General features: G+C 35.3%; 1 protein-coding gene across 1 annotated transcript in view; it reads right to left on the bottom strand.

The window, feature by feature from the left end:
- Positions 1–2,850: 2,850 nt before the first annotated feature.
- Positions 2,851–24,077, bottom strand: part of BMP5 (bone morphogenetic protein 5) — a 120,582-nt gene continuing 99,355 nt past the window's right edge. The window contains exons 4-7 of the mRNA XM_037152083.2: positions 20,909–21,103; positions 9,303–9,379; positions 7,972–8,082; positions 2,851–5,069 (exon numbers count right to left, since the gene is read on the bottom strand). Of these exons, the coding sequence (XP_037007978.1) occupies positions 4,920–5,069; positions 7,972–8,082; positions 9,303–9,379; positions 20,909–21,103 (533 nt within the window). The 3' untranslated portion in view covers positions 2,851–4,919. The remainder of the gene's footprint in view (positions 5,070–7,971; positions 8,083–9,302; positions 9,380–20,908; positions 21,104–24,077) is intronic.

Below are 24,077 nucleotides of genomic sequence, written 5' to 3'. Positions count from 1 at the left end.
AACCCAAAATAGTTACTATCACGTCCTTTTCAGAAATACTTTGTCAATCCTGGTTTAAGATAGGCATACTATATTGTGTTCTGAGGTTAACAGGTCTAATGTAATCAATGCCATCAAGTAAAATGCAAAACCTATATTTTAACCATCCATCTTCCATCATACATTCTATAGTTGTACTGAGTTTTACTATATTTAACCCTATTTAATGCTATCTAACTCTCTTTTGCTTGTTAAACAATTGTTAGACATTATTTATGTCTACCCCCCAACTTACCTTGTTCGTCATTTTTGTATAATTTTCCTTTTGGGGATGATAATTTTCTTTCTTCCTGAGGTGGAACCATACCTATGGCTCAGTTCTTAATGGTAAATTTTTTGTGAGTTTTGTTTTCCTGAGAATGCTTTTATTTTGCCCAAATTTTTAACAGAATTTTGCTGGGTACAGAATTCTAATTGACAGTAATTTTTCCTTAGCAGTTGGAAGGTAGTAATTACTTGTTGACTGACTTTCACTTTGAGAAGTCGGCTTTGATAGAGATGTCAGCTGTTATATCCAAAATGGTCCCTAATCTTCTGCAATACCGATTAAATGGATGTTATTAGCTGCTTTCTGTCCCCGTGCACATCAAGTTCTTTTAGATTTTGCACCATCCTATCCATCTCAATTCTACCTTTTGGATGATTTTTTCATTTCTATCTTGCAGCTCAGTATTTTTTCTCATCAGTAACATCCAAGCTACTATTTAACACATCCCATGAAGTTCAAATTAAGTATTATGTTTTTTCTTCTCAGAGGTTCTAATGGTTCACTTAAAATACAGGGTGAGGCAGAAGAAGGTTTACAGTTGTTCGTAAGGAAAATTATACAGTAATTAATAAATATTAATACAAGAATAAACTCTATGTCTCCCGTCATCACACTTATACCTATGTTTTCCCCACCCTGTGTTTCATATCCATGCTTCAATGCTCTCGTCTTTAAAACATGTAAAATATATCATTTATGTTTCATATGTGTGTGTGTTTCATTAAAGAGAATATAAAAACATATAATTTAAGACATCTTAATTGCCTTGTGGTTCAAGGTAGAGAATTATTTTCCTGTTTGGGCTTTTTCTATAGGTACCTGCAGAATAGTAAACACCGCCTGGCTTTTTAAGTAGGTTCTATTATATTTTATCAGGTAGTAGTAGTCACACACCAGACTACACCATCAGTTTTGATACTATTTTGAGACTGGTTAAGTCTTAAGGCTGCTAATATAGTGTTACCTCTCTCATCTTCCTACCTATAGATTGCAAAATCTGAGGCTATCTATCCGTCCTTTCCCTATTGGGTACATATTCAGGACATTCACCTTGAGGCCAGCTAGCTTTGACGTTACCTGCCTCTGTCAAACTGAAACTAAGATGCAAAGGTTAAGGTGTAAGTTTTTAAATTTCTAACATTTCTTTGTCATTTATAATGGCTATATCTAGTCTGGTTTCTCCTGCCTTTGAAATTTTTATTTTTCAAAAATCCTTTAACAAATATTACAAGTGACCTGGAAATAACTTTTTGCAGGACCTTTGCTCTTTTTAAATTGCTAACTTGGATACAGTGTCACTTTTATGCCTAATACATTCTGGCATCTATTTTCCTACCTTCTCTCCAGTTTTGATCTTAATGAAACTTGATAAAATACAGATGTAGAGAATATATACCAAGCAATGAATATGCTTCATCTGCAAAGCCATCTTCACTTATAACTTAAAATTTTGAAGCCCCCAAAAAATGCACGCAAAGAGAAAACACAGACAAGGAGGTAATCCGAGATGGAAATTGGATGATAGATTGAGCACTTGACTGAGCGATTATGAGATGATGACTTGTGTTTGGGAAGGAGAATTTCTCCTGCCTTTAAGGGAACTGCAGCACTAGCTAATTATTCATTGTAAATGTCGGGGAGATGGTATTTGACAGACTGTGCGGTAGCCATTAGACTCTGGCTCAGATTCGGTGATGGTGGTGCAGAAATTATAAAATGAGAAAAAATATGTTTAATATTCTTTCTCCTGTTTTTCTTATTTCTTTAGTTCAATGTAGACATTCATTTTTGCCTTAGTTTTAAAGAATTTGAGTATTTGTGATTTATGCCCTTCTATTTTCAAAAAAGTATTAGGGACACATTATAAAGCAAAAATATGTAAAGCATAAAAATTAGAAGCAAACATGGAACAAACATGTCAATATGTAACTACCTAAAAAGACTTGAGTAGACTGGATCCTAATAAAATAGGCCAGTTTATTCTAACTTCTAGTAATAGCTTGAGCACAACCAAAGTAAAACTAAGAAATTACCACAACAGTTATTTGAGAATATGTGACTGAAAATGTGCATATACACATATATACATAATTTGAAAAATATAAAAATACCAATGCCAATAATCTCCCTTCTTAAATGAAATAGAACAAGTGAGATATTTTTCCATTCTAATTATTTTTACTTTTTTAAATTTTTTCTTTGTTGTTTGAACAGATTAAGAAAAAATTAATTCACCAATTTTTGCTTTGCTTATTTAATAATGAGTTATTTATTACACAAAAACTAGTTTTGGCAATTAAAAACAACATAAAGAATCATGTAATCCACAAAATTTTTATATTTGTATATTTGATATTCTTATAGTCTCAATTTTATGACATACTTACATGTTGAATCACTCTTAAATATAGAGCCAAATCAAGAAGCACAATGGAAACTGGCATTACAAGTTTAATATATTTTAAAATATAGAAATATATTTAAACAGCACATTTAAAGAATAATATAATAGACTTTTATTTCTTATTCTTACAATGGTATGCCATTAATTCAAAAATATATTACTTAATGTACCCCCAATATACTTATTATCAAATCTTTAAGATAAACTGTACTTTAAAATAACATTGCAATATACCTGAATTACAAACAAACCCATAACATTTTGAAGCTATTTCTATGTTTATGTGAAAGATCCAAAAGGGTAACAAATGGTACTTTATGAATATTCTACAAGGGGGGGACCCCAAAAATTCAGAATTTATTTATAAAAAGTTGTGTATTTATTCTTACATGTTTAGACTCTAGTCACCTTCCAAGTACTCTCCATTTGATACGACACACCCATCAAGACATTTTTTCCACTGCTCAAAATAGTTTTTGAACTCCTTGATTTTGATGCCTTTTATTGCTTCTGCTGTTTTTTTTTTCATCCAGGGAAACATACAAACAAAACATGTTTCCTGGGGCAAGATCCAGTGACTAAGGAGGGTAGGGCACAGGGGTCATGCTGTTTTGGGTCAAAAACTGCTGAACACTCAGTGAGGTGTAGGCAGGTGTGCTCCTAAATTACCCATCATGAAACGGGCAAACATGTTGAAAGACTCTTCCAAAAAAATTTGCAGAGGCCAAATGCAGCCTTTCCCAACAATGCCAGCTGATACACGGATGCAGATGGCTTCCTTGCTCACCTAGTGGTGGAAGCCTAGACAAGGGGCCCACCCTCCAGAAGATAATTCTGGTTTTTTGGGGGATCCCCCCTCATAGATGAACTATAAATAGGCATAACGATGGAGCCACCATAAATAACAAGTTATCCATCTAAATGTCATTCTTTAAGAAATCAGTGTGTGTTAACAAAAAGCCTTAGAAGACAGAGAGAGAAATGGAGAAAATAAATTAATTTCAGAGGGAAGAACACACATGCACATATATACAACAGAACCTTCCCATTTGGAATTATTTGTGCTTGGAGGAGGGTTTGCAAAATCTCTTTACAAAATAAGGTTTTCATTGAGCTCATTCTCAAAGATATGAAAAATGGATTTCAGCTGTTCTTTCGAAATGGCGATTCTGTCAAAGCCATTCTGGGATTTTTGGTAATTTCCCCCAGTTTAGTTTCAGTGCTTGTACTCTAAATAGAATCCCTTGCATCACATCAATCAGCGGACTCAGTTATAAAGGAGAGCTACAGAAAAGGGCTCTGTCAGCATCTCGCTCCAGGATATTTTACGCATGCAGTGACTTTCGTCTTTGGGGAGAGGAGTGGAGCACATGTATATTTTTCCTTATTTTGGACTCCTGTTAAATCAGGAAAAAAATACTGCAGCAGCAGTGCTCTAGATAGTAGGCAGACATGATTTATTTGAGGTAAGAAGGTTGTACTGCAATTTTTTTTTTAGTATTAACTTGGAAAGTTATGGATGCAGGCTCAAGCCTGTCTCCACAGAGTTCCTGAAGCTTTGAGCTCTCTGCAAAATCAACAATTCACCATCCGAGAAGGACCGTGTGCCTACGCTACACCAATTCTGTGAATGCAAGCAGCGATAACAATCATGTGCAGTCTTTCAGGTTCTGTGTTCTGCCTACCATTTATATTTTCAAATCCAGTTCAACATTTCACTTTATCTAGTGGAGCAGAAACTCAAAAAAAGGTGTTTAAGCATTTTCGTTTGGGTTATTTTTTAAGTTTGATTTCTATAAATATCCTATAGTAGTTTTCACTTGTTCAACATAACCAAAGGCATTCAATTTACTTCTAAATTATTTAACAGCCAAATGAGTTCTAACCCCAAAGTTCTATAAAAATTGTGTTAGAAAAAAATGTTGAAATGGAATTAAATTGGACTTAGGGTATCTCATTGAAAGTTAGACTGGGTAATCTATTGCATAATGTAGTGACCTATAAAATAGATTTTAATGATAAGCCATCCACAAAGGAGAATATATACCTTTAAATAAATAAAAGTAACTATATACATGATATTCTACATAGAGAGATGAAATGAGCCAGATTAATTTTACAAAATTCTCCTTTTATCTGAAAGTATACTTTTTATTGTATCCATAAACCTAAATACAAATCTTTTTTTCTTATTCCCATGTTTTAACATTAGTGGCAGCCACAAGAGCGCACTACCATATTTCTGTATTTTTTCAAAATGACATTGGAGCTGTCATCAAAATACAGCACAGAGATGGCGTTTAATTTGGTTGGAGCACAACAAGGCTTTGGTACATGGTCAGGAAACATCAGATGAACCTGGGGAGAAAAATGGTTTGTTTTTTTTAAAGAAATAACATAGATATTTTGTCTGCAGCATTAAAATAATATGCTTGCCTTACCCCTCACAATCAGGCCCACCTTTCAGCTACTATTCTCCTCTTTGAGTTTAATGCTGGGCAAGGTGGGAAACTGGTAGTAAAGGATGTATTCTTAAGCATTAATACCTAGAATCAAACCGGTAGTTCTAATTATGTGCTGGAGGCTTGAAAAATGTTCAGACAAGTAAGGAAAATTCCTATATAAAAAGCAGTGGAAATTTTCCTGGGAAAAAGAACATGGCAACTAGTCCTGAGTTGCTTTTGGTTAAAACAATGTCTGTTTACCTCATGAGAAATACAGAAGTTATAAATGCAAGTCAATAAAGCCACAAATTGGACTGTAGAAAGATTTGGGTTTACAAATTATTTTTTCAAAGGGTAGTTAAACAATAAGTCATAGAATTTGTGCCAACACTTAATTTTCCATGGTAAAGGAAGCTTAAATATCACAGCAAAATAAGCTCCAGGTATCTTTCGATACTTGCTTTAAAGTCATGATTTCAACTATTCTCCATAATTTTTTTAAACTTACTACCATAAAGAAGTGTTCTTTTACTAAGTTATTGCTGTCTCATGAGTATCTCCACAGAATTTCTTAGCAGACTGGCCAGAGTTTAATATCCTTTTAGATTCTTTCTTCCCTAGACAAACTCTGAGAAGCAGGTTAAGCTAAATCAGAAGTGAAGAGCATAGATATTTTACAAATTGAATACCCACCTCCCCCAAAAGCCTAAAAAAGGTGGCTGCACATGAAAAGTAAAATGCTTAAAGAAAGGGTTTATTCTCATTCTGATTAGACTGGCAGTACGCCTGTGGTTTGAGCAAAGAGCCAGAACCTGGGTCTCCCATTCCTACCCATCTACCCTCGTCCTTTCCTCAGAGGAGTTTATGGGAAGTCCCACTGATGAGTCCTAAGGGATCTACAAAAAGCAAATATAGCTTCTTAGAGTTTGGCTGTACAATGTCTTGGCCGAAATGATATAAGAGCCCTCAATGTGGACAGAAACAGCAGGAAAAATGAGGTGATCTAACATGAACTTGAAATTTCCTAAGACCTCACAAAGCTAAAAGTTGGATAGTTTCTACAAATTTCAGATGCAGCTTGTGTCCCTCATCAGTTTTGTCTTCCTCAGCACACACTCGCATGACTGATAACCTCATTTCAATAGAGCTTGGCTGCCTTACGGAGTAGTTGCTTAAAAAAAAAGATTGTTCTTGAATGCTTTCTCAAACATATTAGTCACAAACATGCTCTCTTTTCACAACATACATGCCTGTCTGCTTGTTTCATGTCCTTCATAGAACAAACCCGGATAATGCACAATGCCAGGAAAAAAATCACACTTCCCGTGTGTGCTTCAAGTTTTGCGATGACTTATGTCCCACATCCCAGGAGAGTGATGCAGAGCAGGGTCTTGTGCCAAGTGCATGTCAGGTTTTTTAAAATGTTTGTTTTTCAACACTGCCATCTACACTATAGCCCTAAAAGCTGACAATATGAAACAGTACATTTATATAAAAAAAGAAAAAGAAGAGAAAGGGTAGTGTTTATCGTTTTTTTTTTTATCCAATAATTAAGCATTGCTGAGCCTGAGGGAAACATGAATACATCATATAGATATCTCGGGAAGCAAAAGTCTACCTTCTGAGTTATTGGAATGACAGTAAAGCAGGCAAAGAAGTTTCTGAGAAACTAAGTAGCATTTTTCTATGAGCTGATAGTGGCCGTTGCTTGGTGACATCACAGAGAGACAGTGATGTGCCATGGCTGTCCTCTCAAGTCATGAAACAGCAACACTCTTGCAACACAATCAACTTTCAGTCAATGCGGATTTTCATAGATGTGGATAAAAAGCTAGACTTCACAGAGATCTTTCTTTCACTAGTGGAAGTATGAATATACAAACACCCATCCTTACAGAGCATTGCCTACTCCCCACCCCCTAGAGATGTTATTCTGTACCACGAAGTACTTACCTTTATAGATAGCTTCATTTAAGAAAAAGAAGATCAAAACTATGAACATTAAAATGACAACAAACTCACAACTATCAACAACTAAATCTAAAAAACAAAAACAAACTAAGCAAACAACCAGAACAGGAACAGAATCATAGATATGGAGATCATTTGGAGGGTTATCAGCTGGGAGGGGGAAAGGGGAGAATGGGGAAAATGGTGCAGGGATTAAGCATAATTTGTAGGTACAAAATAGACAGGGAGATGGTAAGAATAGTATAGGAAAGAGAGAAGCCAAAGAACTTACACGCATGACTCATCTAAATGAACTAAGGGGTGGGGATTTCTGGAGGGAGCAGAGGAGAGCAAAGGGGAAAAAATTGGGATAATTGTAACAGCCCAATCAATAAAATATACTTTTAAAAAACAAAAGAAAAGAATTTTCATAATGACGCAGTGTGTTGTGGATTATCCTTAAATAATTAGAGTAAAAACCCTCAGATGAAATTCACTACAGCTATTATTCAATGTTTTTACAATGATTATGAATGAGTTGCTAGCTTAGGAACAGTCACTGGGAACCTGTGTGGTTACTCATGCTGCACAGTAAAGAAATTGGACAGAATGACCACATCATGTGATTGATTACCCCAACTTTCCTAACTGAGTCCTTCCCCAGTCTGGAATCAGGATCATTCTTTAAACCAACCTGAATTTTCTCACTATACCCATCATATGTTATTTTGGATCTAAAAAGTGCCAAAGGTGTTTGAGAAGAGAAAATAATGCATTGATAACTACAAATGGACGTTTTCCTTTAAAATAACTTTACATGAGTCTCATTTGAAACCAGTTTCGATCCTACAGAAAACAAAGCATACCAGAGTTTGAACTATGGCATGGTTGGTGGCGTTCATATGGGCATTTAGTGGAAAAGAGCATTCTCCATCACAATAAAATGCAGCATATCCTTCTGGTGCTATAATCCAGTCCTAAAATGCACAAGAAGAAGAAAAAAATAGCATCATAAAAAATAGTCCTTAAAAATCCTAAAATATATACAAATTTTGTTTGGTTTCTTTCTCTTCTTGGTCCAATGGAGAGTCCGAAAAGATAGCCTCCTCTAAGCCCTTGATTTAATTCTACATTGAAGTTTACCAATAAATAAATAAATAAATATTTTCACAAGAAAATGTCCTCTGTAATTTCTCCTAAGAGATTACTATGCACAATATTCATACTATGTATAAACCCATGCATTCATGAATAAAACCATAATCATGAGGTAGCATTCTAAGTATTCTTTAAACAGGAAATGATGAACTCTGGAAAGTTCAAGTGAACCAGAAAAAAGAAAGCGTAAACTTGAGATAATTCTCATTACTTCTTACTAACTCATTCCTGGTTTCAGAAGCTTATCAACCTCCTAAAGCTTGAATATTTGTTCTTTGTACTGTTTTTCTTTTCATCCGTGAATTAACTTTATAGTCTCTTTAGAAGAAATGAATTGGAAAAAATTCCTTAAAATTGTACATTAAAAATTTTAGGAAGCTAAAAAATTTGGCATATGTGATAATTGCCCCCATTTTTTTCCAGGGAGGTAAAACTTGGCTCAAATGTAAAATTTGAAAGTGTTTCCATTGTAATACTACTTCTCAATAAAATAGGCCATATTCTGAAAATCATTGCACTAGGACAATATAATCTAGAAACTTCAGTTTAAGTGATTATTATAAAGACTGTTTTGGAGCCTCTCATTTAGTGTTTCAAAGGTTTTCACCCTGTTTGTGAAGCTAATCCTATGTTTATGAAGCAAATGTAAAAGAGGGCTAAAAGTTTTAAGTTCAGGAAAAAAAGTCTGATTTTATTAGTGTGATTTTTTTATGACAGAGGCAGTATAATTGAGAATTCTATTTCTTAGACTGATAGTTTGGGAAATTGGTGGCAGAGAAAATTGCTTGAGGTAATCTAAAAAAATAGTTTTTGAATTTCAAGTTTGGAATATTTAGACAACAGTACGTCTTTCATTTTCTAAATATTATAAATATCATTTGTTCTTCAACAGTTTTTTTACTGTAAAAACTAATAGTTATGTTTCAACAGCGAAAGAATAATAGATAAATAAGAATAATGTAGATAATCCATATATTGAGTAGTCAGGAATTATTATAAAAGCAGAATAGAAGCACCTGAACTGTTGGATGATTCTTACCTGCCACCCGAGATCCCGGAAACTCACATAGAGTTCATGCTTTTTACAGGCTTGTTTTTGTTCACTTGTATTATAATCTGAAGATAAAAATCAGATTTTAAACAAATGGCAGTTTATTGGGTATAGTAATCACATTTCTTTTGTAAAGTCACTATTTAAAAAGAGGCTGTATTTAAAGTTGTAAAATAATGAGCTCGAGTCTTAAAGCTAGAGCAACTTACTAACCATGTAAACTTCAGGTAGGTCATCTGTCCTGAGTTTCTTCGTAAAATATGAACAATACCATATACCTTTTGGGGATGTAACAAGGGTTTGGTTAGACATCCCTCTATGTGTGGTGTGCAGCCTAATGGCTGCCAGTTATTGAATGCCAGCTGCTCGATGAATACCCATTCATTAATTTTTTTAAGATTTTATCTTTAGAGGGGAAGGGAAGGAGAAAGGGAGAGAAACATAAATGTATGGTTGCCTCTCATGTATTCCATGCTGGGAACTGGCCTGCAAACCAGGCATGTGCCCTGACTGGAATCGAACCACAGTCCTTTGGTTCACAGGCTCACCCTCAATCCACTGAGCTATACCAGCCAGAGCTCATTTATTAATTTGTGCACACCATAGTGGTACTTGATATATTCACATATATTAAATATTTATACAGTATTTTTTAACATTATCCATAAAGAAGACATGGGGAAAGCACCACTTGGGACAATACAGAGTTGATTTTATTTTAATAAATATTTTAAACTCAGGATACCCAAAGTTGACCTTTAGGTTGTCCTCCCAAAACTTGGGCCACCTCTTCATTCTTGACTGACAGCAGTGAAGAAGGGAAAAGTGTAAAAATTTTTTTTACAAAACCAAAAATTTGAAGTAAAAAAACACTCCTTTTCTCTCTCCCACATATAATCTTTTGGGAAATCCTACACATTTTACCTCCAAATACATCCAAAATCCACCAATTCCCACCACCTTGATGACAAGTACTTGTGCAAGCTACCATCCTTTCTCACCTGAATTATTGCAATATCCTCATTAATATTTTCCCTGCTTCTGCCCTGGCTCCACTACCACAAAGCAGCCAAGTAGACCATTTAATAAGTCAACTGAATGATATCACTCCCTAGCAAAAAAGTCCCATGGTGGTTCCCCGTAACCATGAGAATGAAATATCCTCACAGTGGCTTGTAAGACTTTGTGACTTGGCTCCATTACTTCTCTGACTCATTTCCTTCTCTCTTTCACTCCACTCTGGCCATGACACCTCCTTGCTGTTTCACACACATTAGCCTTCCCTCATCATAGGGCCTTCACTCTCACTATCCTTTCTCTCTGAAATGGTCTACCTTTGGATATCTATATAGTTAATACCTACAACTGGTTCAACTCTTCACTTGAGCATCATCTTGTCAATAAGGGTTTACTGACTACTGTAAACCACCTAGACATTCCTGATCCCCCCCCCTGCTCTAAATTCTTTCCATTTCACTTATCCTCTTTAACATGCTATGCCATTTACTCATTTACTCATTTATTATGTACTTTGGTTCTTGTTTATCTCATCCTACTAGACTGTCAACTCCACAAGGGCAAAAAGTCTTCATTTGGTTCTGTTCAGTTCACTGGTGAATCTCAAGTGTCAGGAACAGTGCCTGGCACACAGGAAGTACTCGATAAATATTTGGGGCATTAATGAATTAACTAGTCAGAGTGGTCCACAAATTATTTGAAACAAAAAAATACATTATTTCCATTACATATTTTGGACTATAATCTTAAAAACCCATAACTTTTAATAATTATTTAATATATTTAAGACTACATGGAGAGCTCTAATCTTGCTTTTGGAATATTCAAGCAACAGAGAACTTTTCAGAAAATCTTTCTATATTGTCTTTTTTCCCCATTTTCCCCTTTATCGTTATTGGTGACACTATTACAGATGTCCCCGTTTCCTCTCCCTTTGGTCCCTTCTCTCATCCCCAGCTCCTCCTTCCCTCTGGCCATCACCGTTCTGTTGTCTGTGTCCATGGGTTTTTTATGTTGTCTTCAAGTTTGTTCCCACTTTGTACCAACAGTATTTTAAAAGCTAACCCGTTGTGACTACTTCCAATATGAAATGTGAAATAGGGAAGCATTTAGGGTAAAGGAGCCAGCAAAATAATTTATCTTCAGAGATGACAGCTAAGTTTTCCTCCTAGAAATCAATGCTACATTTACTCTGACAGTCATCTCTGGAAAATCAATGCAGCTGTTTACTATGCAGAGCCATCTGTGATCAGATACTCCCTTTCAGTTTAATTATCCTCAGCCTCTAAAGAAAACGTAGGCACATCACAGATCCCAGAAACCTGTCTTAGTGGGCTCTGTCATCTGCCTTTCACGGTTACTTCAACCCATTATTCATTTAATGTTAGTCTATAAAAGAAGGCAATGATTAATTTGTGAGCCTAGAGACGCCTTGCCTTCTAGTTGATAGGTATTCCTACTGTACAATTACCTTCATTAAACAAATTAAATATGTTGATAATGACAGAAGATGAAGGAAAGAGAATTTATTTGAAACTTGGCACTTTTATTCTTTGGATGAACTTCTCCCTTAATCAGAATAGCACATGTTAACTTTCTTTAGGCAATGGACAAGCATATTATAACACTATGTACAATAACATGAAATGAGTAAGTTTCCTATATTATTTTTAGAGAAAAATCAGTTATAGTATCAGCTTGATTGTAAAAATGTATTGATATTTAGGATAAAAGAAATCAGCTGTGCATTAGACAATGGGTCAGAAAACTTTTTTTTTAAAAGATAGTCAATATTTTAAGCAAAGGGGTTCCTTCCCTTGCAACAGCTTAATATTGTTGCTACAACATGAAAGTTCCACCCATAGTCAATATGTAAATACACGGATATGGCTATATTCCAATAAAGCTTCACTTATAAACACTAAAATTTGAATTTTATATAAATTCTAGATCAAAAAAGTATCATTCTTTTTTTGAGTCTTTTTTTCAAATATCTAAAATACAAAACATATTCATAACAATTGGGCTGTACAAAAACAGGCAATGGGCTGAATTTGGCTCTCAGGCCTTATTTTGCCAACTCTTGTGTTAGACAATAAGGAAAATATTCTTTAATCCTTATATTAATTAAAAACATTGAATATGAATAAAGATGTTGTAGCCAATAACACACATAAGTATATGTGAAAAGCCATAAGCTATGCATGTGGTTATTTGAATTCCTTGTTTATAAAAAAAAAAAAGAAAGTAAAACTTAAATGTCAAAATATATCTGTTCCATCTATGCAGCTTTTCATGCCGGCTAAGTGATGTATATAATGTAACATCGCATAAAGGTAACGAGCAATGAAATTTATAACAGAACCTGGTTCCAAGGGTCTGATTTCATAGAGCGTTAGGACCATATGCTTGTTCTGTCAGAAATAAAAATTAATGGATACTGAGTGAAGTAAAGGTTGTACCCAAACCAGCAAAGTCTGCTGCTAGGTTTACTATAAATGGCTGGCTGAATAAACTGCGGGAGGAAGGGAGGGAAATGAGATTTATATCTTTAAAAAATATTGATTGGCAACCCTTCAGATATTAAAATAAAATGGACAAAATGCTACTGTTGATGAACCTGCCCGCAAATGAAGAGTCGTGCCAGAAATTACAAAAACATTCTGGTGCCACAGCCAACACTAGAAAAACTTGCTAACATTCCTCAACCACAATGCAGCTATCATAAATACATCACTTCTCTGTTTTGTCTCTTTATGGTAATAATATTGGGAAGTCAGTGCCAAAACATTGGAAGCACTGTTAAATACTTCATGGCAATTTCTTTACAGTTAGCTTCTGAAGTGAGTAAAAATTCAAATTTTTTCTTAGTTTGATTTTTTAAAAAGTGTTTTGTTCTAGAAAAAAATCATCACAAAAAATCAAAATAAAATATGCAGAGATTAAAAGTGGATAAAAAACCCTGAGATCTGCACAAAGCTTCAATGGTCTGCCTACTCATACCTGAAAAAAAAACCAAATACATAAACAGAGGTTAGCGTAGCTATGAAGGATACAAAAGAAAATCAAGTCTAAAAAAACTCTATGTATCAATATGGGTTTCTTATTCTTTAAAATCTAGCATTAGCTTATCTAAGAGATGAAATATAGATAAATATGTAAAAAAACAGAAAAATATCCAAGATAGAATTTAACATTTAAGCACAACAACAGCTTAAGACAAATATGAGATATTGTGTTTCAAAGTAAAAGACATGATATCAGCATTCCAGTGCTCAGTTCCCAAAAGGAGCAGGACATAAAGGAAGTCAGTGCGTACAGCATTGGGATTTTAATTAATTTACAGAATGTGGAAATGACAAATGAATGAAGATACAAGAAGAGGTAAAGCAGGAGAAACAGCACATTTTGATTGGCCTTGGGGATAGAGAAATTCATGATAAACCCCAAACAATACCAAGGAATAACTGTGTTTTTCTCTGTATGAATGTGTGATGCACAACAGACACCACAAAATAATAACTCTCTGGTGTGTTTGCCTAACTCTGCTTAGCAAACAAAGCATCTCTGTGGATGATTCAACCTTCTCACCTTAGTGCTCACTGACACAAAAACCTATCCCTGAACCTGAGTTTCAGACTGCCTTCCAGACACCTCTAAACACAGGTTTCCCAGATGCCTCTCACTCATGATTTTTACTTCTGACTCCACTCCTTCAATGTTGACTATTTTGATTAACGGGATCACCAATAATCTAGAGGCCCAAGCCAGAAAATTCAGTTAAGTTTTTTGGTTTTCTTTCTTTCTCCCTTATATCCTTCATTAAATTGGTCCACAAAGCCTCACTAAACGGACCCATTTCTAGACTAGTTAACCTGTTGGAAGCCCTTTACACACTTGGTTATCTCATACTTCTCCAGCATCCTCGTCTGGTAGCTTAATGCCAGGTAATACTTTACCTCTTCTCTCCTACATCTCTGTCAGTCACTGGTCTCTTTCATAGAATTGGTCTTTCTCCTTGTTTTATACTTGAATTGCTGATGTTCCCACTAAAGGTGCTACCCTTGATTTTTTCTTCTTTCTTTATCTTCTATGGCACTGTCAAGTCCCAGGCTTCATCTAACAATTTGAGCTCATACCTTCATCTGTTTCTGCACCTTCCACTTATTCGGAAAACTCCCTTCTCCAGAGACCCATCTGTGACCAGCCCCAATTGGCCTCATTCCACATGTTTTGGTTTCCACTTTCACTCTCTCCAATCTGTAATCTTTATTGCTTGGGGTGTTGGACTAGGCCTCAAATCATATTTGGGATTTCACTTTCTTGTCCTGGAATTCCATCCTTCACTCCGATGTGAAATTTAACTTTTCAAAATGTGTATCTTGCTATGACTCTTTTTTAATTGCTTTTATGAGAACAATATAAGCTCCTTATCATCATATACCTACTTTTCATAACTTGCTTTCTTCATAATTTTCTCAGTGATATCACACTCCTCTCAAACAGGAATAATCCCACATCCAGCCACCTGACACTGGTATTTGGCTCTATAACTGTGCACATCAGTCTGAAATGGCTTCACCCACTGCTACATTTCTGGAAAATGTCTATTCTCATGTAAGTGTATCATGTAAGTCTTCTGAGCTATACCAGGGGGGCACTTGCTTAGGTTCTCTAAACTTATATGCTTCACACTACCTTATACCCACTTTGATAGAATTGATTTCTTAATAATTACTAATATGCATGTCTTTTCCACTGTATGTGACAGTGTTTTAAGAAGGAAGGTTCTTATGCTATCCATCTTCCTTTTAAAATATTTTATTCATTTATTTTTAGAGAGAGGGGAAAGGAGGGAGAGAGGAAAAGAAACATCAATGTGCGGTTGCCTCTCACATGCCCCCAACAGGGCACCTAGCCCCCAATACAGGCATGTGCTCTGACTGGGGACCAAACCAGTGACCTTTTGGTTACAGGCTGGCACTCAATCCACTGAGCCACACCAGCTGGGGCTTATCTACCTTTTATTAACATAGAGTTAATACTGGGCTTGTCACCATAATGTGTGCTTACTTAATATTGAATGAATATTATTATATAATAAATCATGTAGTTATATTTTTTTCCATGGTGACAATTTTAGGCAGAAGTGTGATAATAGAAGCAATATATTAATGTCCATTGATAATTTTTTAATATCATATAACTAATTGCTCAGATAGACTAGCCAAATTAGGTTAAAGATTCTAAAATCTCCCTTGTTTCTGAATTCTCAAAAGCCAAGAAATCCTATTAAGGGACAAGGGATGGATACTTATTAGACAGAGAGGGAGAGAAGGAATGTCTAGTTTTCTCTAATTTAAGGATCAGAGTTCTTGAACATTTTAGCATCTATATTCATCAGAAATATTGGCCTGTAAATCTCTTTCTTTGTTGTGTCTTTACCTGGATTTGAAATTAGGATAATACTGGCCCCATAAAAAGAGCTGGGAAGTCTCCCATCTTCTTGAATTTTTTGGAATAGCTTAAGAAAGATAGGCATTAGTTTTTCTTTGAATGTTTGGTAAAATTCACCTGTGAAGTCACTCTACCTTTTGTAACAGCATGGATGAAACTGGAGACTATTATGCTTAGTGAAATAAGACAGTCAGTGAAAGACAAATACCATATGATCTCACCTATAACTGGAATCTATTGAATAAGATAAACTAATTAAAGAAGTAAAACCAAAGACATGAAAACGTGGAACAGACTGATTGGCTGTAGGAAGGGAGAAGGGAGAGGGTGAATGGTGAAAGGGAGGGGGAGGGACTAGTCAAAGAACATGTATGAATGACTTATGGGCATGGGCAATGAAGAAAGGACTGACTGTGGGGAAGAGAGGTGGTCTGGGTAGATGGGGGAAAGAGAAAGAAATTGGGACAACTGTAATAGAATAAACAACTAAAAATAAAACATAAAAAATAAAGAAAGTAAAAAAATCTGAGTTCTTTTTTAAGTTTATTTTTTTTAGATTTTTATTGATTTTTAGAGAGAGAGAGGGATAGAAACATCAATGTGTGGTTGCCTCTCATGCACTCCCTAATTAGGGACCTGGCCTTCAACCCAGACTTGTGCCCTGATTGGGAATCAAACTGGCAACTCTTTGGTTCACAGGTCCACACTCAATCCACTGAGCTACATCAGCCAGGGTGGAATCTGAGTTCTGGTTTTGTATGTATCAGTTTTGAAAAATGAAACCATATGGAACAATGATAATGGCTAACACTATAATCAGCAAGTATCGTACCATGGTTCTCAGTTCTTTGTACCTATTAACTCATTTAATCATCCAAACTCATATAGTCTTACCCTATGAGTCAGGTGCTATTAACATTCTCACTTTTTCTATGAAGAGTCAGAGGCAGAGAGGTGACATATCTTGTCCAGGATTATACAACTAGTAAGAAGTGGATCCGAGATTAAATGATGCAATGATATGTACATGATAGATAACTACAGATAGATTGGTAGGTAAACAGAGTAAGTTAGACATTTTACACACCAAAATAATAGTTGTTTTAGGAGGGATTTCCAAAATTTTGCATAACTCAGGGTATAGATATAAGCATTTAATATAAATTACTGTAAGAATCATGTGGATTGGAAATATCATTATGTTGTGCAGTCTTGCAGGATTTTCATTGCAACACTGATTTTGAGAGCCCCGATTTAGAAACAATCAAATATCTTTTAAGAGTGATATGATTAAATAAACTCTGACATAAGCACTATTGAATATTTTGCAGAGGTCACCAAGAGAGAGGTCACCAATTTGAAAGATGGTGGAGATCTTTTGTTTAAAAATGGGAAAAATCAAGTGTATATGGCATTCTGAACAAGGCAAAACCACAGAGACAGTGAAAAGGCTGGTGGCTGCTGGAGGGAGGGATAAATAGACAGAGGGCAGAGCATTCTTCAGTCAGCGAAAACACTCCCTATGACAGTGTAGCAATGGATAAATGTCATTGTACACTGTCCAAACTTACCAAATGTACATCGCTGGGAATGAGCCCTAAGGAAAACTACAGACTTTGGGGGATTATGATGTGTCAATGGGGTCCACCCTTGGTAACAAATGTGCCACACTGGTGCGTGATGTTGACAACGGGGAAGGCTATGTGTGAGTGGGGACAAGGAGCGTACAGGAAATCTGTAACTTCTCTCAATTCTGGTATGAACCTAAAACTGCTCTTAAAAGTCTTTAAAAATAAATAAATTTTATCAATTGTGTAGTTAAAAACCCATAGCAGTCTATTCTCCTAATGGGACTATGTATGGAAGAAAAGGTTTGGTACTACATGTACCCTGCTGATATCCACATCAGGGTGACCTATCTCAAACGAATTAAGTGATCATGGAAAACTTGAGCCTTATTTATGACTTGACTATTTTTCAATAATAAAAATGTATATTAATTATATGCTATAAAACATTCTAAACAATTCCAATTGTTCTTTCTGATTTTGATTAATATTCTTGTCCAAGAGGTATTACTTTACATTTTATCTTTTAGGCAAGAGATAGTGCCTATTGCAGTTGAGAATAAATACCAAATTTTCCTTTTAGTGACTTTTGAAAGACTTGTGCTAAGAAATTACCATGGTTTTAAGCCAGGCCACCAAAGGCTCCATTTGTCTTCACAGTTCTCTAGTCTGGAGCATACAGTAAGAAATCTTTCCAAGCAGTTCTGCAGTGAACCCAGACTTGCCATTTCCCTTTTAGTTTTTCAAAATTCTTAATGCTCTATCCTTGCAAAAATACAGGACACCACCTTTCTCTCAGTAGGTTGTTTCGAATTTTACCACCCCAATGCCTTTGTATCTTACAGAGTGGCTAACCTAAAATTTACCTATAGCTTCCATTTCCCCCCACACCCATATTCAAATAAATGTCCATTGCTGCCTCATCATGAAAAAGGCTATTTCTCCCATAGCACGTCTGCTTAATCTTCTTGCCAAAAAACTGAGAGGAACAAAGAAGGACAGTTTCTGTACAAAAGCTGGGAGCTGTTGTTCAGTGTATATTCGCCTAAAAGAAGAGGTTAGTTTTGTCCATTTGCTCAACACATTAATTTGAATAATAAGTATTTTGGGGCTTTCTGTTTTATGCTAGACATGGTTCTAGGCTATCCCATAGGAGTACAAAAGAAGAGTGAAGTATTGAGCAGTTGGAAGGCAAAAATCTTTAAAATAGGAAAAAAATGGGGTAAAGACAGAAAGAATAACCTGGCTTTTAATTCCCCTGAAGTAATTTAGAGTTTCAGTATTTGATTTGCAAAAAAAAATGCAATCAGGGAAACTTTTACTAAAACTCAGTCCTCCCTCTTTTCTTAGCCTTGAAGTCTTTGCACAGTATTTTATTGTAAAAGCCCAGTACTGTTACAGCATTTATTATTTATATTTGGATAATTTTAAAATTTTGCTGGCATTTCAAGTCTCCAAAGTATCAAATTTTGTGTTTCTATTACCATTCCCTTTCCTTAAAGCCCTGTCTTTTAGGCCAAATTCTATGAGATTTTTTCCCCATCTGCTTGATTACTACCTATTGAAAGGTTAAGTCTCAAAGACACAAACCAGCTACTTTCTTCCTTTTTATTATCAAAATATGAACTCGCTCCAAAACCATCTACCACATATTTCACAGAAATGCTTGCCAATGACAAACTTTTTAAAAAGAAAATATTGGCCTATATTAGAATAATTTTGTACTCTAAATGGTGTTAGGAAACTGGTGAAAAGTTACGTGATTTCTGCTCCATATGTTTTATTCATCTCTAGTTATAGAAGTACATTTGTTACTTGTGGTCAGAGAGAGAAGATAAATAGAGTTCACCAATAGGGAAAAGGACTTTGATGATTTCGGGCTCTGCAACGCCTCTGCCGGAGTCGTTCTGAGCTCTGATAATAAGTATGCAACTTATGCTTTTCCCTTTATAATTTCCTCAAAAAATATTTACTATTCTATTCAAGGTTTAACAAACCTTTTTTTTAATGCAGCCTGCTACATTAAATTAAAAACATTTCAACCAATTTCAGACCATTCTACATGAAAAGAAAAATATACAACTTTGACAGGCTAGTATTTATAAGGAAGGAAAGGTCTTAGAAAGTTATTTTTTTTCCATCTTTCGTATTAACCAATTATAACTTTTGCCAAATTAAATATAAATATCTTGTGAAGATCTTCATAAAATAGTTTGGTAATAAGGCACTACTATCATGCTTTATTTTCAAGTAAAAAAGATGGTCAAACTTATCTGTTGGAAAATTATTTTAATACATCACTCTATAATTCAGTATGATGTATTTCTGTATAGAAATCTTCCATCTGCTTCTGTTGTTACATATACCCAATTGATTTATTTCCAACATGATTCTCCTGGTGCCTACTTTAGGAAGTTTCCAGTGAATCCCACTTAGAATTTTTGTTGAGAGTCCCAGATTTAAAAAACAAACAAACAACTTACGGGTTCTTATATGAGTTATCAATTTCAAGTGACTCAAGAGAAAAAAATAAAGATTTCAGGAATCATGGCAAACACTGTCTGGATGTGTCTTTTTGAAAGAGTGAAGCATTCTAATTTGCTGAAAAAACATGTGCAGGGATTATGTTTGTTTTATTCACCAGCTCATCTATTGTGCCTCACACATGGGGACCATTGACATAGAAGAATACACATTTTACAAATGAATCAGCATGTTTAACTAAGTTGAGATGTTCCAGGGTAAGTCTTCCCCTTCAAATAGACTTATTTTTTATAGATAAAGATAATTTCTTGGAATAAAATAGCCATCATTTTTATCTAAGAACAGCTTAGGAAAATCTGTCTGTAGCCTGGACTAAACAAGGCCCTTACTGGCCTAAATAATATGATGAAATCATTTCATATTTTGGCAGTTAGACATGGTTAGACCAACTGTACTTTTATGTCCTTTCTACCAATTAATGGATTGAATTGCAAACTCATTGGGGGCAGTTGTGCATTTGTTATATTTCATTGTTAGATTTTATATGTGTGTGTACCTACACACACTTAAAGCAGATTATCTAGATAATAGCCCTCCAAATAATTCATAAAAATATAAACATTATCTTCATTTCTGCTTCTAATGTCAGAAAAATTTAAGCTGCCTATTCACAGGTATTGTTTTAAGTATGAAAGAAATATTTTTATGTTGAATTTACCTGGTTACCTATCCATACTTGAGAGGCTCTGGGGAAGTCAGCTCAGCAGGTTGTGCAATTCAGCTTTGGCTAGACTTTGTTGATGTAGCCATTTCATAATTTTATTACTGCCAGCTTGATTTTAATTTGAACTGAATCTTTCAACATATGAAGGCAAGCCATACTTATTTTAAAATGAATTACTGAGTGATTCACTGATGAAACATTCTGGGGATGCTAGAACCATTGCTGCATGATTTAATAAACCAAATAAAGGTATATCCAGAGGGTGAATTTATTGTGGCTACTTGATTTGCAACATGTGACCCCATAACTCTCTGTGTACAACTTCTACTCCGGTTTTAACTTACCTCCAACACTGGACATTCTGGAGGAGTCCTGATGAGAGCTGGATTTACTGCGGTTTTGGTTTTTTCGTTTGTTGGCTGCTCTCACTGATCGAAGAAGTACCTCACTTGCCTTGAAGAAAGCCACCATGAATGGTTGCTTTGACTGAGGCCCATGTCTCCCCACAAGACCAGCAGATTTAACATTGATACTACGTCCTAGAACAGAAATACAAGCACTTGGTTTATTAAAAAAAAAGATAATGTTTACCTGATATGAATGAATTCTGAGGGTACTTTGAGAAAAAAGTTCTAAAACATTATCAGAATGTTTTCTTTGCAGGCCAGATAGTCCTATAAACATTTGGAGTTTACTATTACAGACAATTATCCACGCTTGGATTTTCATTTTGCATCATTCTTCCACCACAGAACACCCTGGGGCAGCATCCAGTAAGAGAGATTGTCAGACCTGGATGTCGGCAATACTATCCATCAGCCTGGAAATGTCCACTTTAAGTAACAATTTCAAAATATTAGCTATGGGCTCTTCTGCATTAAACTCTCTATAATTTTCCTCTAAGTGATAAAAGCTGAATGGCTGGTTGGATGTTTCTACTTTCTCCAGCTTCTTTCAAGCCTTTCAAGCATTAATTAGTGCTGATGGCCTCCCCCCATCACCTCTGGCCTGTGCCCAGCAGACTTTACAAAGCTGTGCTCTACTCCAAGCTCTTCAAAGGTCATTTCAGAAGCCCTGCTGGGGATGGAGACTTGTTTTAAGTGCCAGTGTTTTCTCAGTGTGAAATAATTTGAAGTAAACATGAACATTTCAGAATTTCCCCTTCAGAGTTTTGACCCAACTGAATATTTACTGAAAGGATTTCAGAAGAAGCAAACCAAGGCTGGAGACTTTCAGAAAAGAGAAAAAAAACAGGTGGGCTTGAAGACTGAACTTTCATCTCTGAACCAGCCTGCACTCCAGACCTTTCTGAGCCAACTGGTGTGGCTGGGAATCAGAGAAGAAGGGCCTGTGCAGGAATGAGTTAGAAGGCAAGGTGGCTTAGACACTAGAAGGAGCTCTTAGTAAAGGACCTCTCCCAAGGGGCTAGTAATGATATTTATAATAATGTGAAATGTCTTGGAGCCCTTGTTATGCATGTGCTAGGCATTTTACTGATTTACATGAGTTATTTGATTCTATAAATAGGAGTCACATATTACTATTTCCCCCTCTTACAACTCACTCTTGTTGTCCTCTCTAAAGTAATCACCAAAAATACATTATATAATGTATACATTATATACATAAGTATATAATGTATATTAATACTATAACATATATGAAGAAAAGCATTAACTGATATCTAGTTCTATTAAAATCACCCAGAGAGAATGAACTCTGTAATATTAAGTTGTAAGTTTAGTTGAAAACTACTCAAAACTCATGCAAATTTTCTACTCGACATACAGAAATTAGCAATCTTTGAGGAGTGATATATAATGTGGTTTGAAATATATACGTGATTGACTCTGTTTCACCCCATGGGGGATGTGCATGTTTTCTTAAAATATTTATTCAGTAAAGACTGTGGAGCAAACTCAGTCCATTATAAGGCCTGACCTACCTTAGAAGAAAGAAAAGGAAAACAAGTCCCTGAAATTGCATCAATGGCATTTTAGCAAGTAAACTCTCACTCTTAACAGAATTTATTTTGGCAGCATAAACACTTTTGTGTATACTTGTATTGTGCAGAGACCTTCTACCGTCAGAAAATGAGACCGTGTCGTATGAGGCTGTGCAGCTGTTGGGACGGACACAGAGGTCCTTTAAATGTGGGCGTATTGATTAAAAAAAAATGTTCACCAATCCAAGCAGCATCAGGGTCCTCACCAAGTATTCTACAACATATTGGCAAAACCTGTTTGGTTCCTACAAGTATTAAAATGGCATTCCACCTCACAAATGCCACTACACACAGTCCTAGTGAAGAAAGAACTTACAAATAATCAAAGCAGTAAACCTTAAACAAATAAGCATATAGGTTTCTCTTTTAAATGCAAACTTACAGTGGCTTTATGCCAGAGTCTATATTTCTTAGAAAAACTCTATCACTGGCATAAATGAAAGAGGCAGTTTGATTTGTGGTCAGAGCAGTTTCCATTCTACTTCCACTGTAACAAATGTATTAATTCAGCTCAGACTTCCTCCTTCTGGCAGCCCTTTTGCTGTAAAAAGAGAAATTAGAAGTTCCAGCCAAATACCATACCTTGAACTGACCCACTTCAATACATAAACACTTTTACAACATGTTTATTCAGGTGTAGCACTTGAAATTGGTTTAAGATGTTTCCAGTGACAGAGAGCTCAGCAAAAGAAAAAAAAAAGAACTGAGAAACTTAACTGTTATGGAATAGAATAACTGGCAATCTGTTCTTCAAATTTCTGATTTCTTTCCCTGTCTTGGAGTACAACATAAAAAGTATTTGTTGAGCTTTTATTTTGATTTTTTAATGAAGTGTTAATTTAACAGAAACTAAATTTTTACTTGTATACATTGATGACTGCAGAAATCATTTTTAATATATGATCTTTCTAATACCGAAATAGGTTGCTGCAAGATGTTCGCAAATGGAATGCAGTAAAATTGGTTTTCCATTCATTACAACACACACAGACCCTTTTATAGTTAAATAAGCACTTAACACAAAGTTCCAAGTTTCCTTTGGTTTTCTAGAGGGTTTCTTTTATTATTCCACAGATTTTCAAAATTTTAATTTTTATCTGTGGAGATGTAATACTGCTCTAAAGATTTATGTTCTGAAAACAGTATAGATGTGTGTATGTTACAAATAGGAGTTCCGTGAGCTTTACAAAGGTGGATATTGTGTGTGAAGCAAAGTACCCTTCACACCAATGTGAACTCCCTCTAAAATAACTTTTGATATTATTAAGTTTCCTCTTGGTTTCCTTTTTACTTCAGCAATAAGGTGACTATTAAGATTCCATAAGTTAATGCTTGCTCAGTTACTCTTGGTCTTGAGCTACACCATAGCTGAACTATTTGACCTGCCCCTTCAGACACAATATACCTACATTGATTATGCAGACTAAACCTTTTAAATGGCTGAACAGTTGCTTTTGTTAGAAGTGCTAATGGGAATACGGACTCTATCACATGTATTGAAAATAGTG

This window comes from Artibeus jamaicensis, unplaced genomic scaffold, assembly GCF_021234435.1.
Source record: "Artibeus jamaicensis isolate MK-2021 breed Jamaican fruit bat unplaced genomic scaffold, CSHL_Jam_final contig_484, whole genome shotgun sequence".
Classification (NCBI taxonomy): domain Eukaryota; kingdom Metazoa; phylum Chordata; class Mammalia; order Chiroptera; family Phyllostomidae; genus Artibeus; species Artibeus jamaicensis.
The sequence above is the reverse complement of the archived record's forward strand: the minus strand, read 5'-3'. Positions and strand labels throughout refer to the sequence as shown.